The sequence below is a fragment of the Canis aureus genome, chromosome 35 (genome assembly GCF_053574225.1).
Source record: "Canis aureus isolate CA01 chromosome 35, VMU_Caureus_v.1.0, whole genome shotgun sequence".
Lineage (NCBI taxonomy): Eukaryota > Metazoa > Chordata > Mammalia > Carnivora > Canidae > Canis > Canis aureus.
Window position 1 is genome coordinate 17680683 of NC_135645.1, and position 16970 is coordinate 17697652.

At 44.2% G+C, this 16970-nt stretch overlaps 1 protein-coding gene across 1 annotated transcript in view; it reads left to right on the forward strand.

Annotated features, from left to right (window-relative positions):
* MYH15 (myosin heavy chain 15) overlaps positions 1 to 16970 on the forward strand; it is a 149456-nt gene that overhangs the window by 91757 nt on the left and 40729 nt on the right. The window contains exons 29-33 of the mRNA XM_077884155.1: positions 363 to 481; positions 3041 to 3237; positions 6960 to 7309; positions 9505 to 9629; positions 12914 to 13029. Coding sequence (XP_077740281.1) covers positions 363 to 481; positions 3041 to 3237; positions 6960 to 7309; positions 9505 to 9629; positions 12914 to 13029 — 907 coding nt within the window. The remainder of the gene's footprint in view (positions 1 to 362; positions 482 to 3040; positions 3238 to 6959; positions 7310 to 9504; positions 9630 to 12913; positions 13030 to 16970) is intronic.

Sequence of the window (16970 nt, forward strand, 5' to 3'; positions counted from 1 at the left end):
TAAGGCTCTGTTTCCCCCTCTGTAAAGTGGGTAGTATAATACCAGCATGTTTGAAGAGTAGTGAGTATTAAGCTGGATAGTATTACCTACTTCACAGAAGAGTCTCAGTATCTGATAGCTAATACTCCCTGTTATGGACCCAAACTTAATGCTAAAATCAGTTCTTTATTAGGGATTTTTTGTGAGTCTTGAAACAGGTCATTGCCATGGTTATGCTGATACCTGGGCTTTCAGATGCTTTCTAAATATTAAAAATATGTGGTAGGAATCATTGTGGTTGCCCTTCAAGTGAACAAGTTATATGAGGAGGCAGTTAGATGAAGGAGGCCGTGATTAATTCACTCTGTGAAATCTCTCTATAGGTGAGCTCCTAAGGAGGCTGGAAGAAAAAGAAGCTCTGATAAACCAACTTTCCAGGGAAAGGAGTAACTTCACTCGGCAGATAGAAGAACTGAAAGGGCAACTGGAAGAGGAATCCAAAGTAATGCATCTGTTATTTCTCACTAGTAGCTTGACTGTATGTGTAAAGAAAAAAGAAAAAAAGTGCTTGATGGGTCAGCCTTAATATCTTCTCATATAAAAGAGAGGAAAGTGCTCCAGAAGTTACGGGAAAAAGAACATGGTGCACCTTGTATGTGCAGGAAAGGACCTTGATCAGTGGTTCAAATTGCTTGCCTAGTTTGTCAGATTTAGATAGAGCAAGCAAACTGTGGATTTCCATTTTACATTATTACTTGAACAGGAAGTCAGCAAGGTTCTTTATGGATCTTTGATTCTGAATTGTACCAAGAAGTGGAATTAAACAAAAGACCAGAAGGAAATAATTGCGGCTGGCTTCGTTCAATATTACTTTTAAGTTGTCAATAACTTCTACATATTGGTCACTTCTCCCCAAGAGGATATATAATGTTGCTAGCAGGTGACCCCAGTGGAAGTGGCTCTAAAGGTGAAAGCATAGTGACTAACACGAGAGAGAAATTCTTTGAGCTCTGGTAGTTCAAGTTAATTCTTCATTCATCTTCAAGGCACCTTGTTAGTAACCCCCACAGTGCCTCACTTGTACATGATCCTCCTGCAAAGGCGTCTACCCTGAGATGGAGGTCATGAGACTGTAGACTTCTGTTCTTAAATATTTTATTTCATTCTCTCCACTCTCCTTATTTTCTATATTATATATGTATTTGTAAAGCACTGCCATGGTTTGTGTATCAGACATTCTGCTAGATATTTCTCTCATGTTATCTCAATCTTCATGTAAGTCCTAGGAAACGGGTAGGATTATATCTTTTTATATGGAGAAACCAAGGCTCTGAGAAGAAAAATAACACGCCCAAGGACAAACAGCTAGTACTAGAGCATGAAGGAATTGATGCTGGTAGTGAGATGACTCCATGTGGATTTTAGAAGACCTCTCTGGCTGACTTCCCAGTGGCCTCCAGCTGGCCTCAGAGGCCCTTTTGCTCTGGCTCCAGCCTCCTACTGTGCTCTGACGTCCTACATCTGCTTCACTCATTTCCTCCCATCCAGCCACCCGGGCCTCCTTTCTGACTCTTACACAAGCTACCCTTTCTCCTGCCATAGGACTTTATAGCTGCTGTTTCCACTGTGTACAGGCCTTCCCCAAGGCCCTTGGGCAGTGACGAGAGAGTCAAACATCCTTCATCGCCACTCTGTTTTAGCTCCTTACTGCTGTCAGCATTAAAAAAAAATAATTTGTTTATATGTTCGTTTTGTGTATCTTCTCACCCCTTTATATCTCCTTAGGGCAAAGACTTTATCTTCATCTCACTCACTTCTGTAAACACTAATGCCTTGAACAGGTGCTCAATAAATATATAAGAGGGTTAGGGTCACAATTTAAAGCCAATTTTATTGGATTTCAAAGCCTGCGCCCTTCTCAGGGTCACTGTGTATTATAGCTCCTCCTTCACTGCCCAAGGGGGGTCTGGCTGAGGCTGCCAGTAACTAAGCCTTGTGCGCTCAGAGCTGCATCCAAGGACTGAGAAGATACTTTTTTCTAATTTACGGAAAGGACTCATGAGGACTGGCACAGGCTCTACTAGACTAGGTTCTTCCCACTAGGCTAGGTTATCTTATAGGAATGATGCCTCTAGGTTAACCAGACTGCCACATAAGTGACAGAAATGCTTACTGAACTCAGCTCTGCTGTCTAAAAAGTACAGTAGCTCCTACTCCACTGCAGGTGGCTATCTGAATTTTAAGTTACATAAATTAAAACTAAAATTCAGTTTTGACCACACAGTGTTCTAAGCACATTTTGAGTGTTCAATAGCTACCTGTGGCTATGGTTACCATATTGGATGGTGTTCATATAAAACATTTTTTAATAAAGATTTATTTATTTATTTGAGAGAGGGAGACAGAGAGAGAGAGAGAACACAAGTGGGAGAAGCAGAGGGAGAAGAAGAAAGAATCTCCAGCAGATTCCATACTCAGCAGAGCACCTGATCATGACCCTGAGATCATGACCTGAGCAGAAACCAAAAGTTGGACAGTTAACCAACTGCACCCCCAGGTGCCCCTAAAATATTTTCATCTGTAGAACGTTCTATTGTATAGTGCTGTTTCAAAGTGATGAGTTTTCAGAGATTTGCACATGAAATAAAAGATTTTTTTTTCATCAACGAATGAAAAGCTAGACCAGATCAGATCTGAATATTAGATAGTGCTAACTATAAATCTTACTACCTAAATGATAGGGAATGTTCTTGCTACCTTTGCATTCTCCACTATTTCCAGAACTCCCCAGACCTGCCTATTGCTGAAGCCCACAAAGTCAGGTGAGCATTTCCCTAAATAGAACATTATTCCCTGTTGTAATGGCAGCAATTAGATACTCGATCCTTTCTCATCCCAAATTCTTTCCCTGGTATTATCTTACTAGATTCAGGTTCAGCTTGAATTTGTGGCAGGTTGTTATTAACCTTATCTAAAAAAAAAAAAAAAAAAAAGTCACCTCCAAGCCCTTCGTTGTTAATGGTAGCAGTGCCCCTTTTTAATGTGTGTTGTGTCTGTTAAGTCACAGAGTGCCCTGGCCCAGGCCCTGCAGTCAGCCAAGCATGACCATGACCTTCTACAAGAGCAGTATGAGGAAGAACAAGAGGCTAAGGCTGAGCTGCTCCGGGCTCTCTCCAAAGGCAACAGTGAAATGGTGCAGTGGAGAATGAAGTACGCAGATGACATCACCCAGAGGACTGAGGACTTGGAGGATGCCAAGTGAGTGGGGCAAGGTTGTCCCCACCCCAGAGGCAGAGGGTGAGGATAGTGACTGTGTCTTCAAGGCCTGCTATAGCCACTTAACAGATCCTTACCAAGTGTGTGAATAAGGCCGAGACCAAAGCTGAAATAGCCACTGCTGGCAAGGAGCACGTGCTTTAGCAGGGCTAAAAAATAACAGAATACAAAGTACTAAAGACTACAAAGAAGTCCTGGTGAAAGAAAGGAGGCTCTTTCTAGGGTTCAAGGCAAGTCTTCATGGAAGACATGACTTGAAAATGGGCTAGTGCTTAAAATCTTATATTTCATTTGGAACATCAAAATAATTGAGTTCATGTGTGTACACGTCCCTGTACATTAAAGTCAATTATGTCTCTGGTCTACAACTTGCAGACTACAAAGTGGTCTGTGAAGATGGACAGGGATGGCTGGAAACATATCAGGATCTGTCCTCATATGCCTTCAGGGCCAAAAGTTTCTTTGAAAAGAAGTCACCCTCAGACCACCTCTAAGGTTAGAATATCAGTTTTACAGCCAACACTACATAAAGGCTTTAGAAGTCCTTCTCAGGAACTATAGGAGCTTGGGGCCTAGATGAATCAAGACCTGGTTCAAGGGTGTAGAACTGAAGCATTTTGTTCAGAGGTCAAAGGACTGTGTAAATTTGAGAGAAAGTGTCAGACCAACCCCAGTTTTATAGTCATTAAAGGTTTACTGAAAAGAATATGTCCCTGGCTTGGCAACTTAGCAAAACTCAGGGCAGATCAATCCAGTTCTCTTTAGTTTCAACCAAAAATATTGTTTTTCAGTTCTCCACCTCAATCTTTGAGAGACATGGCTGTGCACTTGTTCAACAGTCGCTGTGTCCTGTCCCTGGAGGGGTACCAAGTGATCCATCTCTGAAGCCACAGTAACTTAAAAAGGGCTTTGGGATGATGGATACTAAGAATACCTGCAGTGGATGTTTGAAAAACACTGACCACAGAAAAGTGGGGCTCTGAACTGAAATGGCTCCGCATATTAGAAATAGGGCATTTGCTTCTAAAGTCAGAAATTTTTTTTTTTTTTTTTTTTTTTTTTTTTTTTTTTTTTATGGTAGAAGAATGCTGGTGAAAGTACCTACCAGTCGCAGCATTTGGAGGTTTCTTCGGGAGGGTTAAAAAAGAGGGAAAGCATACAGACTGCTTATGACCACGTGGATTTGTTGAGCTAACAGATTGTTGTCCTGTAGTACATGACAACTAAAGAGAAATAATGGACAACATGATGATATCTCAATACTTCTTCTGCTTCCAACCTTTTTTTTTTTTGAGAGAGAGAGAGAGAGAGCTGGTGTGTGAGAATTGAGGGGGTAAGGGAGGATGGGCAGAGGGAGAGAGAGACTCCTAAGCAGCTCCACACTCAGCAGAGCCCTATTCAGGACTCGATCTCATGATCCTGAGATCATGACCTGAGCCAAAATCAAGAGTCAGTTGCTTAACCAACTAAGGTACCCAGGTGCCCCCAAACTTAAATATCAAATAAATAAAACATTGCCTATATTATATTTTCTTTTTAAATTACCCCAGAGAGGCAGAACTACAAAAAAAAAAAAATCTAGGATTCTATTTTTTTTAATTGGCTTCATAGAATGAGTTGGTTTAGCTGAATCAAGCTCACCTGAGACCCAGTTGACTTTCTGAATTTCACATTCCCCAAGAATAGGGATTTGGTTTCTTAATCTTCCACATCTTACAGATTCTAGTACTGAGTAAGAAGCTGTGGTTGGCAAATTGGGGAACAAATGGTAGTTGGTATGAAATGTAGATGACGTCAGTGAAATGAGGGTGACCAATTTGTTCATTTTGCCTGACGGCAAAATTGCCGTTGTGGGCCTGGTTGATTTTAGCACTGATAGCCCCATGTCCTGGTGAAACCCCTTTGTCCCTCAGACAATTGGTTGCCCAAAGTAAAATCCTTCTTTTCTGGTACCAATTGAGTATTTCTAAGTAGCTAAAATACATGTAATTATTTTATAAGACCCCAGTTTTAGGTGGGGTAAAGCATCAGAATTTCCTTTTTTCTCCAGCTTTATTGAGTTTTAATTGATATTTGTGTGTATAGATATAGATATAGGTATATCTATATACATATATAGACATTGACACATTGACATGCTCATGCTGGGACCAAGTCTAGGTTCATCCAGGCCCCAAGCTCCTGTATACCATTCAATATGTTTAGGGTACACAATGTGATGATTTGATGTATGTACGTATTGCGAAGTCTTTACCCCAATGTGGTTACTTAACACATCCTCCACCCTATGTAATTATCATTTATTGTCCCTATGGTGAGACCATTAAGGCTCTACTCTCACAGCAACTTTCAAATATACAAGACGGATTGTTAACAACAGTCACTATATGGTATCTCTTCTTGGGGCACCTGGGTGTCACAGTCAGTTAAATGTCCGACTCTTGGTTTCAGCTCAGGTCATTATCTCAGGCATGTGGGAATCAGGCTCTGCACTCAGCGGGGAGTCTGCTGGAGATGCTCTTTCTCCACCTCTGCCCCTGCCCCTCCCCCAACTCATACACACACAGTCTCTCTCTCTCTCTCTCTTTCTCTCAAATTAATAAGGCTTTAAAGAAAAAGAGATCCCTTCTTAACATTTAAGAAAAACAAAGCAAAGATGTGAAGTTACTATGCTTAGAAAGCCAGTGGACAAGGAGTAGTTGTTGGGGATCAGGTCCCTCCTGGATGCTGAGCGTAGATTGGTTTTTGCAGGATTCCACCAAAAAGGGGCTTTATGACCACGTTGGTCTGAGGGGCTACTTGTGTGGCACATGTTCATTCCTGAGGACCTTTTTCTGTTTAATAATAGTAGATCAGAAAGTGGTTGGGTACACACGGTACCTTTCATCTAAGAAGTGTAATGAATGGGTAAGAATGGGGCTGCCAGCGTCCCTGCAGGAGATGTGAGCAAGAGAACACATTTCATCCATTAGAAAGCCTCGGAGCACTGCATTGTGGGGGCGGTGGAGGAAGCACTTTAATAAACCACTCCACCTGAGAGGATGCTGGAGGGACTACCGGGGGGCTAGAGTCCCCCGAACCCTCACCCCGAGAGCACTGGGACCTGCGAAGTGAGCATAACAAGGGGATGGATTTGAGTATATAAATTTGAGAAGAGCAGCTGAGGTGGAGAAGAAATTCAGAGAAAAGACAGGATTTTGGCATGTTTAGGAGCCACACACTAAGGAGGAGAGAGAATGAGCAGGAGAGAACCAAAGAATGTTCCTTGGAAGCAGTGTAAGCAAGGAGATCTTTCAAGACTAGATGTGCCTACGAACTTTTAACAGCCGCTCACTGTTGGGGGGATGTTGGGTGTAACCTTCCTCGTTCTCCAGTTTCTTAATGGAGTCATCACTAAGGTCTGTATGGCTTAGAGAAGGTTTATGGTTAAGCAAAGATTTACAGGAGTGGAGACCCCTGAGTTCCAAGGCCAATCAGGTTGGCAAAGGGCAGTGGAAACGAAGCGTACGTGGGCGCACGAGCCGGACGATGGTGGTCATGGTGGTCAGCAGCCATCCGGGTGGCGTGAGCTCTTTGGCTTGGTGCCATTAGGCCAACCTCAGGGGGCCACCCTGTTTCGTCCCCCTGTCTTAATCCAAGACAAGCTGGGTGAGCTCTCTGAGGGTTGCGGCCTCTTGCCATTTGTTCGGGTCTCCCCTTCTCAGGAAGAAGCTGGCAAGCAGGTTGCAGGAGGCCGCTGAAGCCGTGGGGGTGGCAAACGCCAGAAACGCCTCCCTGGAGAGGGCCAGGCACCGACTGCAGCTGGAGCTGGGGGACACCCTGTGTGACCTCGGGAAGGCCCGCTCCTCCGCAGCTGTGCTGGGCCGGAAGCAGCAGCACTTTGACAGGTGCCTCGACGACTGGAGGCAGCAGCAGGAGGAGTCACAGGCCATGCTGGAGGCCTCTCGGAGGGAGGCCCGGGCCCTGAGCGCCGAGCTCCTGGAGCTCAGGCAGGCCTACGAGGAGAGCAGCGCGAGCGGGGAGACCCTCCAGACGGCGAACAAGCAGCTCCAAGGTACTCGGAGCCGGGCTTGGAGCCAGAGCAGGAGCAAGGAGGTGCAGGGGGTGGCCCCGGCTGCAAGGGCAAGGCTGTCCGCTGTCGGCAGGCACCTCAGCATGGTCCTGGCCCCACTTGGGTCTCAACTTTTCCATTTTTAATACTCTTTTTTTAAAACCACAGCTATTATTTTTATCAAGTTCTAAAAATAAAACCACTTTCCTACCTTAGCCGCAGGTTCACTGTGTCAAGAAGGCCACTATTAAGAATTTTCTTGATCATCCACAGCCTTCCCGAGATTTCCCATGCATACGTTCATGCATGTATTACTCAGACGGCTCAGGATTCCACACCTTTTATTTTTTTCATCCATCAATATATTTTCTGACTTAACAAATATCTCTGTAGCCTACGTGACGCGCCAGGCTCTGTCGTATATATAACCATCCCTTATTTAATTCTCAGAGCAGTCTTATGTGTCAGTGTCTTTGTCTGTAAAATGCAGATTATATTAAGTCGTGTAAGATTCCCAAGTTGTCCGAATTCAGAGTTGATCGGAAGCAGATCGGAGATCTAAGCCCAGCCGGCTTGTCTCCAGCCCACACACACTTACCTACCGGCCATCTACCTTCCACGTGCCTCGTGATTCTCCTTGCATGTCTGTACGTGGAGACCTCACACGTGATTGTTGATAGTTGCGTAGTGTTTTGTAATAGGGATGATCAACACTTATGTAACTAGACTCTATGTAGTTTAGGTAGGATTTTTCACAATTAATAATCCTATACTATACACTCTGTGCATGTATTTGTGGACACATAATAACGTTTCAGATTTGTAGATTCCTCAGTAGGGGTAGATTCCTCAAAAAGGAACTGCTGGGCTAAAGGAATAGATTTCTAAATTTTGAGACACTGCCAAACAGCCCTTGAGGGAGGCTGCCAGCCTACACCAGCACCATCAGGGATGTGCATTCAAGCCCTGAGATGCCCCAGAAGCAAGCTCGTTACTGATGGAGGCGTACATGAACCTGGCTTCTCTGTTGGCCCACATAGCCCGTGATCAGTGAGCTTGGGCAGGTGAAAGGTGCTGTAACGGTGTGGTCAGAAAACTTCAGCTGCATCCAAACCGCCTGGAGGGCTTGTTCAAATGGTTGGCTGGGCCAGATCCCCAGAGTCCCTTGGGTCTAGGGCGGAGTCTGAGAATTTGCATTTCCAACAGATTGCCCTTGAGGCCAGAGCTGCTGGTCTGGAGATCACACTTGGTCTAGGTTGGGGCTTGGGCAGGAATCTTTTTCAAAAGTTCTCCAAGTGATCCTGAGTGGGGAACTACTGCCCCAAGTTTTCTTCTGGAGAGAGCTTCTAAGAGAAGGATTCACTACATAAAGATTGTCATCTAGAGGATTTGGTTTTGTAACTTTTCAAAACTCTTGTCGTATCACATCGTAGCCAGGGAGCTCAGAACCAGAGGAGCAGCAAGCTCTTGAGCTCCTTCCACCCACCTCTGGATGGTGGGTAATGCCCAGAGCCACTTGGCCCTACCCCACACCTCTTAGTTCCTAGAGGCTTCCTTCAGGAAGGAGCAGAACTGACGATAACAGTGTTGAATGGTGGAGGTTTTGTCACTCTGGTGGCCTTATTCCATCAGACTTGTGTTCGTGAGAGGCTAGCCACAAACCCTCCTCCTCCATTGACCTCCTTTGGATTCTAGGGTTGATCTGGGCTCACACATCAGCTTCTGGCAGGCAGTGACACGCTTCTGCTTTAAGTTCCCGTGGCAATGGTGAGTGGTGTTGAGTGGCTGACACAAAGCAGCCACTGGTGTCAACAGCTAAGCACTTACACCAGAAGTGGGGGCGGGGGGCCCAGGTGTATGCCTCGGCACCACCAGGTGCAATCTGGCAGGGCTCCGACAAGCAGGCCCACCATGTAAAGTCTTAGAGGTTGTGCAGCGCAGTCCTCAGAGAGGACTCTGAGAAGCACCGTCCTCTCCAGTTGTGGTGGACAGCTTTCTGGCAGGTGGCAAAAGGATATATTGAAGAAAGAGGGACTTTTTTTGCATTCAGACAAGGGTCCCCTATGTGCCATTGGTGGCCTTGCCATCACGTTTCCAAGGATGGCATGACCACGGTCTCAGGGGAACAGTCTGCTGTACCCCATATCATGGGTCTGAGGCTGGTTCCTTTCACTAACCTGCTTTTCTTCCTTCTCCAGAAGAGATTTCCAATCTGACAAATCAGGTAAGAGAAGGAAAGAGGAACCTGAGTGAAATGGAAAAGGTCAAGAAACAGATTGAACAAGAGAAGACTCAAGTCCAAGTGGCGCTGGAAGAAGCAGAGGTATTACCTCCAGGGAGCTGGGAAGGTTTTTGTCCTTGTGACAGAGCAGAAAGTCTACATTCTAGTAATAATAGCAGCAGCAGGAGCAGCAACCAAATGGTGCTTCTTCAAGTGTTGACTCGATGCCAGGGACCATGCCCAATGGTTGATACGCATTATGTCATCACCCTACCAACTATTGCCCCATTTCACAGATGAAGAAATGGAGGCTCAGAGGGCAGGATAAGCAATCAGGGTGACAAATCTACCAAGCGCAATGAATAAAGGGACCGTGTCTATCTTGGTCATCAATTTATCCTCAGGGCCTAGACTCTCACTGTTCAAAATGTGGCCCACGGATCAGCTGCTTGGAGCTGTATCGCCCTGGAGCTTGTTAGAAATTCAGACTCAGCCTTCTCCCCAGCTCTCTTGAACCAGAATCCGCACTTTAACAAGATCCTTTGGTGGTTCATATTCACACCAACAGTTGAGAGGCACTCGCCTAGAACGTTGCCTGGTGTGTAGTAGCGGTTCAACAAACATCTGCTGAGTGCTGAATGGTTAAATATCCTCTACCACCTCCTCTCTTTAAAAAAGAGGCAGTGAGGGATGCCTGGGTGACTCAGTTGGTTAAGCATCTGCCTTTGGCTCAGGTCATGATCTTGGGGTCCTGGGATCAAGCCCCACATCAGGCTCCTAGCTCAGCAGCCCACTTGTGGGCTCAGAGCCTCCTTGCTCTCCCTACTCGTGCTTGCTCTATCTCCAGTGTGCACACTCTCTCTCAAATAAAATCTTAAAAAAAAAAAAAGTCCGTGAAACCACTTTTATTTCCCCCAAAAAATCCAATACAAAACAAAACACAAACCGTTTAGTTTTAAAAATGAGATTCAAAGTGATGCTTTCAAACATTTGTCCTAAAAGCTTATCTTTGTACAGACTGTTTGACAGGAGCATTTTGAGTGTTATGGATTAAAAGTTCAGGAACAATCTCTGACCTCATCCCTGGGTGTGTGCTAGTGATTGAAAGAGCCACTGAGAAGACTTTTTGCCAAAGAGAGTGAGCTAAAAGGAGTCATCCATCACGTTCACTAAGCAGTTAACACACCCTGCAAAGCCTCTTTTCTTGTGGCTGAATTTCATCTGCTTGACTCTCCCTTAGACTAAGCACCTAGTACTTAAAATGCAGATCCCATCACTCACCCTCCAACTGAGAAAATGTTTTTTTATTTTATTTTATTTATTTATTTGAGAAGAGAGAGCACAAGCAGTGGGGAATTGGGAGAAGCAGACTCCCCACTGAGCAGGGAGCCCACTGTGGGGTTCAATCCCAGGACCCTGAGATTGTGACCTGAGCCAAAGGCGGACACTTAACCAAGCCACCCAGGCGTGCCACAAAAATGATTTTTAAAAGGCAAAGCAGTCCATCTTAAACAGATCTTTCTGGAAGGTATGATCATGGAAAATTTAGACCTCAAAGGACTGCTCCATGCCAAGCAATGTCTGTTAAGTGCATCTTATCACTATGTTTCTGTAAGAAACCTGCCAGACGGAAGCCGTGTCCATAGTGTCCTGCATATGGAGTTGTCAAGTCTCACCTTTTTATGCATAATTGCCTTTCTGAGGTCTTCTACGTTTTATATAGAACCCTTTCAGTTGGTAGCGTGGTGGTGTGTCCCCTAGCAAGGCTGGTAACCTTGTAAAGTTGGTGAGCTTTGTTTCATTTACCTGCTCCCTTGGGTCCTCTGGCCATCCTGGTTCGGGACTTTCTAAAGCCACCACCCTAACCTAAAGAAGTAATATTTATGGTAGAAATTCCAAGCACTATGACGAGCCAGTGAGAGATCCGATGGGGCGGGCGCAATTGGGGTCCCATATAACAAAGACATTTCGGGTTTTGACTTATCAGCCCATCGCAGGTGAAAGGCAGGCGGTGGCCCTGCTACCAGTGACTACCACTAGATGGCATTATATTCTATTTACATCTCCCAAGTTTTGTCCTTTGCTGCATCCATAAATACTTCATCAACTTGGACATGTATTTGTAAAATTGGGTTATTTGTTTTCCTGGGTGAGCCTTTATGAGAAACTTTATCACATTATTTTTGAAGCCACAAAACTCAAATTATCCCGGGTCGCCTTCTCCAAAGATTCACTTTCTCTGTGGATTCCAGAGGGTGAGAGGTGACAGTTTCCCCTGAAGGAAGGGCACCGTTTCCTTGCAGGAAATTGCTCTCCAAGCATTGGGCTTTGTTTGGGTTTTTTTGATTTATTTTCTTTTATATTGAAGGTAGTGTTGAGGGAACAGCAGCAAGGCCTTAAGACATATTAAAATTCCTAACGTCTTTCCTATTTTTATCTTGAACTTGCTACGCAGTTTTTACTTTTTCACTTTTGGTTGTACGTGGTAAGTAAGCACACCCCCAGAAAAGGCTATAAGGATTATTCCTGCCCTCAGGACAATCTGCTGATTGGTAACTGCCCAGTAGATTGTGGTCACACCTTGTGCCCTTTAGGAACATCTTCCGTAGCATCGTCCAAATATTTCGTCTGTTTGTTTCTACTTCTATATAAATTGTGTCTTTGGAACAGGCTTTAAAGATTTAATCAAAGCTATACTTTTAAACTTGAATCACCTTTAGAACATCCCTGGCAGTAATTGCCTTGCCTAGATTTAAATACTCAGAGGGGCAGGAGACTTCCTTAGCTGTCAAAGCAAGCTATCTGAAGTAGTAGTAATAATTATGGTGATGATGGCTCACACTGAGTATTATGTGTCAAGTACATCCTAAATTCCTTTATTGTTCTTCCTCTGACAATATTTGGACACTAGCCTGTTTCCTGCTCTCTGAATGCTTTCAACTTTTTCTCTATTCCTCCATGATGTCCAGAATTAAAGATCCCAAGGAGGAGTTACCACCTTCCTTATCCTACCTTTGATCCCTTTATTGATTCATCCTGAAGATGAACTACATTAAACGAAGTCAAGAGTAATAAATTAAAAGGTTTAAATATAGTCACAGACAAGATTGAAATTCTCTATTTTAAAAAAATGTGTTAGAATTCTAGTTCCTGAACTACAGGCGAGAGCCCTAGGAATGTCAAAGCTGTGAGTGACATGACAAACAAAAGCAGTCACTTGTCTCTCATCCTGTTCCAATCTTCAGGGACCTGATTTGAACTTGGAGCTCTTCCGGCAACTCCAAAGAGAGCTTACAGTAGTGACATACATCACTTAAAAAAAAAAATTTTTTTTTTTGCATTCAAAAAGTAGACTTAACTTAGTACTTTTAATTTATGTATTTCAGGGAGCTCTGGAACGTAATGAAAGCAAGATTCTTCGCTTCCAGCTTGAACTCTTGGAAGCTAAAGCAGAACTTGAAAGAAAGCTTTCAGAGAAAAATGAAGAAATAGAAAATTTGAGGTATCTGAGCTTATTCTGATGAGCAACATTTGCATATTTAGAATCCTTGACTGAACAGAACATGCTGTGTTTGGCTGCCTTTATGGCCTCTGTTGGAACGTCACCAAAGAAACTTAGCCAGTCCAACCCTACAGCAGCCTCTTTCTAGTGAGCTCACCACTATTAATATAAAGGCACACCTCTATGCAATTACTGTCTGCTTTTTATGATTTTCTTATATTTGAGCAGCTTCTGTTTTCATAGAGACTCCAGAGAACATACCAAAAAACAAAAAGAAAAGAAAAGAAAAAAAAAAAGCATAATTATATGCACACAGGTGGGGGGGCACTACCCCAGTCTCTTTCTTGGGCATTGAAGAAGCTGACTGATAATGCTGAACGGTGGAGGAAAGGAACCAAAAAATGTGATGCGGTGCATTAAAATTAATGTCAGATCAGAGTGAAGTTTTCACATACCCCCTGCCTGTACCTGCAGCCATTTGTTTGGAGAGAAGCAGAAGCCAGGAGCTAAGCTGCTTATTGAATCCCTGGTGAAGAGGCCGAGTCTTAATAGCCAGGAAACTGAATTAGGCAGGACTCACGGGTGGCAGGATCTTTTCTTAGCTTCATCATTACAAGCTGATGACTTTAGACATTCTACTTCTTAGCGTCTCAGTGAAGCGAGGGGGATAAAAGCAGCCCCATACATGTCACAGAAGGTGGCGGGGAAGATCAGTGAGCTGATGTTGGCAAAGCACTTCACACTGTATAGATCAAAGGCACAATTATAAACACATGGAATCCACTATGATTATATTATTTATCTCATTTGTCCCATTAAGTCAATGCCATATGTCGGCGAGGAAAATCATTGGAGTCTGAGCTTTGACTGGCATGTTGCTTTCAACATGTTTGCTAAACAATTTTTTAAAAAATTGCTAATGTATTCACCAGAACTGGCTTCTCTCCTACCGCCCAAATTCAGACAAAACTCCCATGGGGGTCATTTTTTTTTTTTAATGAGGACATCAAGCCAAATTTGGCCCTTCTGCGTGCTTTGAGTTATCCTTGCTCTCCCTCACTAGCACTTTTCCTCTCTAGGCCTGACTGTGGGGATGAATTCTGGTCTACTTAAGAGGCTCTGAGTCAGTGTCTAAAAGAATTTTTTTTGATGAAGGGCAAAACATTGGGCCTTGATATTTGCCCTACTTCCTTCCGCGAGGAACAAAAACGAACGTTTCTTTGTGCAGTTAAAAAAAAAAAAAAAAAAAAAAGCTCATTTCAGGTAACGTCAAACCTGCACCTATTAATAAACCCAGCTAAGGAAAAATGAATCCTCAGAGAGTCTGCATCTTGTCAGGTACATCTGAATGTCTTACAGCAGTTCAGCAATTATAATAATCTTAGTGCAGAGGAAGCCGGAGATCCAAACAGCCGGGGCTGGAAGAAGAAAGAAGTGAGCACTAGCCTGGAGCCCTGGAGGGCCTGAGAAAGGAAGGGGGCGGGCTGGCGGGTGGGGCCAGCTCGTCAGGAGTTTTAGTTAATGATTCATAATAACTATAATAGGTACATCCGGAAAGGAGAGCCGAGCCCATCTTACAAGATATCACAAATGCCCTCGCAGACGTTGCTGTGCCAATGCTCTGTGCAGGCACAGGCTGGGTCGAGATGCCTGGGTTCAATCTGGACTTCAGGGCTGGGAGAGGTTGGGGTCCAGAGGAAACTGAGTAGATTGGCAGGGGTGGTGGTGGTGGGGGGTGGTACTAGCAAAGCAGAGCATTCTGAGCAATCGAGGATGAGCCAGGTAGGATTCTAGAATGCACAGGATGAGGTGCTGGGTCCTACATCTGCATAAACCTTGGGAGAGTCCATGGAGGTTGAGGGAGGCCTGTGGGGCGGGACCCAGGAGGTGGCAGGGACCAGAGAAGCAGGGGAGACGCAGAGACAGAGCCCTGAGGAGGTTTGGCTCACCTCCCCCTCTGCTGCCGAGCTTGCTCTGCCGCCGGGTGAGGACTAATCCGGAGTGAGCTGGAGGCCTGCTGGTGGGGAAAAGTATGAGCAGCTGGTATATGTGTCATCTGTTTCACTTGTTAAACACATATTTGAGCACTTCACGTTGGCCAGACACTGTGCCTGCTATTCTCGTCGGGGCTTCCTAAACTTTTATGGATTGGTAGAGCTTTCTTTAAAAAGAATTTTTTTTTTTTTCTAGAGGGTTCTAATGAACATAGCTAGAGGTAGGGAGGCGATAAGGTGATAATGCAGTCACTGATGGAAGGCGAAGAGGTTTGGGTGGCTGGCTTTGGTCCTCTCCATCCTCGATGGAGGAAAAGAGGAACGCTGGCAGCTGGCATGAAGGCCAGCTAGTGGCCGTTGCGGTCACCTAAGTCAAGTTCTAACCTCAAGATTCAGAACTGGGTTGAAAACAAGTGGGTCAGGCGTGTCTTGAATTTTCAGAGGCCACTGGCTGTATCCCTCCTCCAGCTCCGGATTTGCAGGGAAATGCTGAAATGTGTGAGTGACTTCTCACGGCCCAGAGCCAGGGTGCACCTGGCCTGGTCTGCTCTCCCCAGACACACCCAGAGGGACGCTGGGACGCTTTCAGGAATGAAACCCTGGAATTCCTTACTCTGTCAAAATGCGCCAGCTTGCTTTGGTTTGATCACCTATGGAAGGCTGAACAAATCCGGGTAGGATTAGATCGCGCAGGGGAGAGAACAATTCTCCTTGCCCTCTTTGGGTCTCTGGCTGATTCTGAGGATTAAACTGACTTAAGACAGGGTAACAGGAGAAAAGTGTAGACACATTATTGAATTTTTACATGTACATGGGAGGCCTTCACAAGGGAGTGAAGACCCAGGGACATGACCAGAGCAGGAAGATTTTAAACCTTTTAGACAAGAAACAATGAGTTTGTGAAGAATTGACAAGGCACAGGGATTTGGGTTAGGGGTAGTAAATGCTGAAAAATTAAGGTTTGTTTATACAGCCTTCTCAGCCCTAAAGCCCCTCTTGGTGATAAGGCTGTGTCCCCTCCTTCAGTACAAGGGGAAGGTGTATCTCACATGTGGGGTTTATCTCTTGCATTCAGGGCAGAAGGGTTTAGAACGATCTTCCTGCTTTTGTTGTTTTCTCAAACTTCTTGAGCTTGAGATATTGGATATGCCAAGGTGCCACGGTTTGGGGTAGCATACCCTGAGCGGCGTCAATAGTCAATATTTTTGGATTTGCAGGCCATAGGGTCTCAATCTCTACTCAACTTTGTAGCCGTAGTTTGAATGCAGCCATAGACAGTAGGAGATCCAACGGGCATGGCTGGATTTGGCTCATAGCTCCTAGTTTTCCCACTTCTGGCCATAGCCTTGAGGGTCTCGTGATGTTGCATCATATTTTCCTTTCCCTTGGTCTGTTCCTCAAAACTCTGATGCCAGCCTTCACACATGCTCTTAATCTATAAGCACCATCAAACTTGATTTCATCGGTTGTCTGAGTTTCTGCTAGAATATGTTTAAGTCTTTTCTCATTTCAAATAAAATATTTTAGCATGTCTTTAAGAAATAGGACCTCAAACTCAGACATGGTATTTAGTTAGGAAGATGCTTTGTTAATCACTTTAAAGCTAAATCATATATATTAGAATTAAGGAAAATCTTATATTTCTCTGATATAGATGAACAATATTGCAAAAGAAAAAACTGACCTGTTGAACTATCTATTTAAAACCATTAAGGAAAAAAAAAAATAAAACCACTAAGGCTTTAAAGGTTTCTTTTAATTCTAAGGGTTTTTTCCCCACGTTTTAAGGGTTTTTTTAATTCTAAATTTTTAAAAATGTAACATACAGTGTCATCTTAGTTTCAAGTGTGCAATATAACGATTCAACAATTCTGTACATTAGTCAGTGCTCATCCTATAGTTTTCAGAATATAGGTCTTTCACCTCATTGGGTAAGTTTATTCCTAG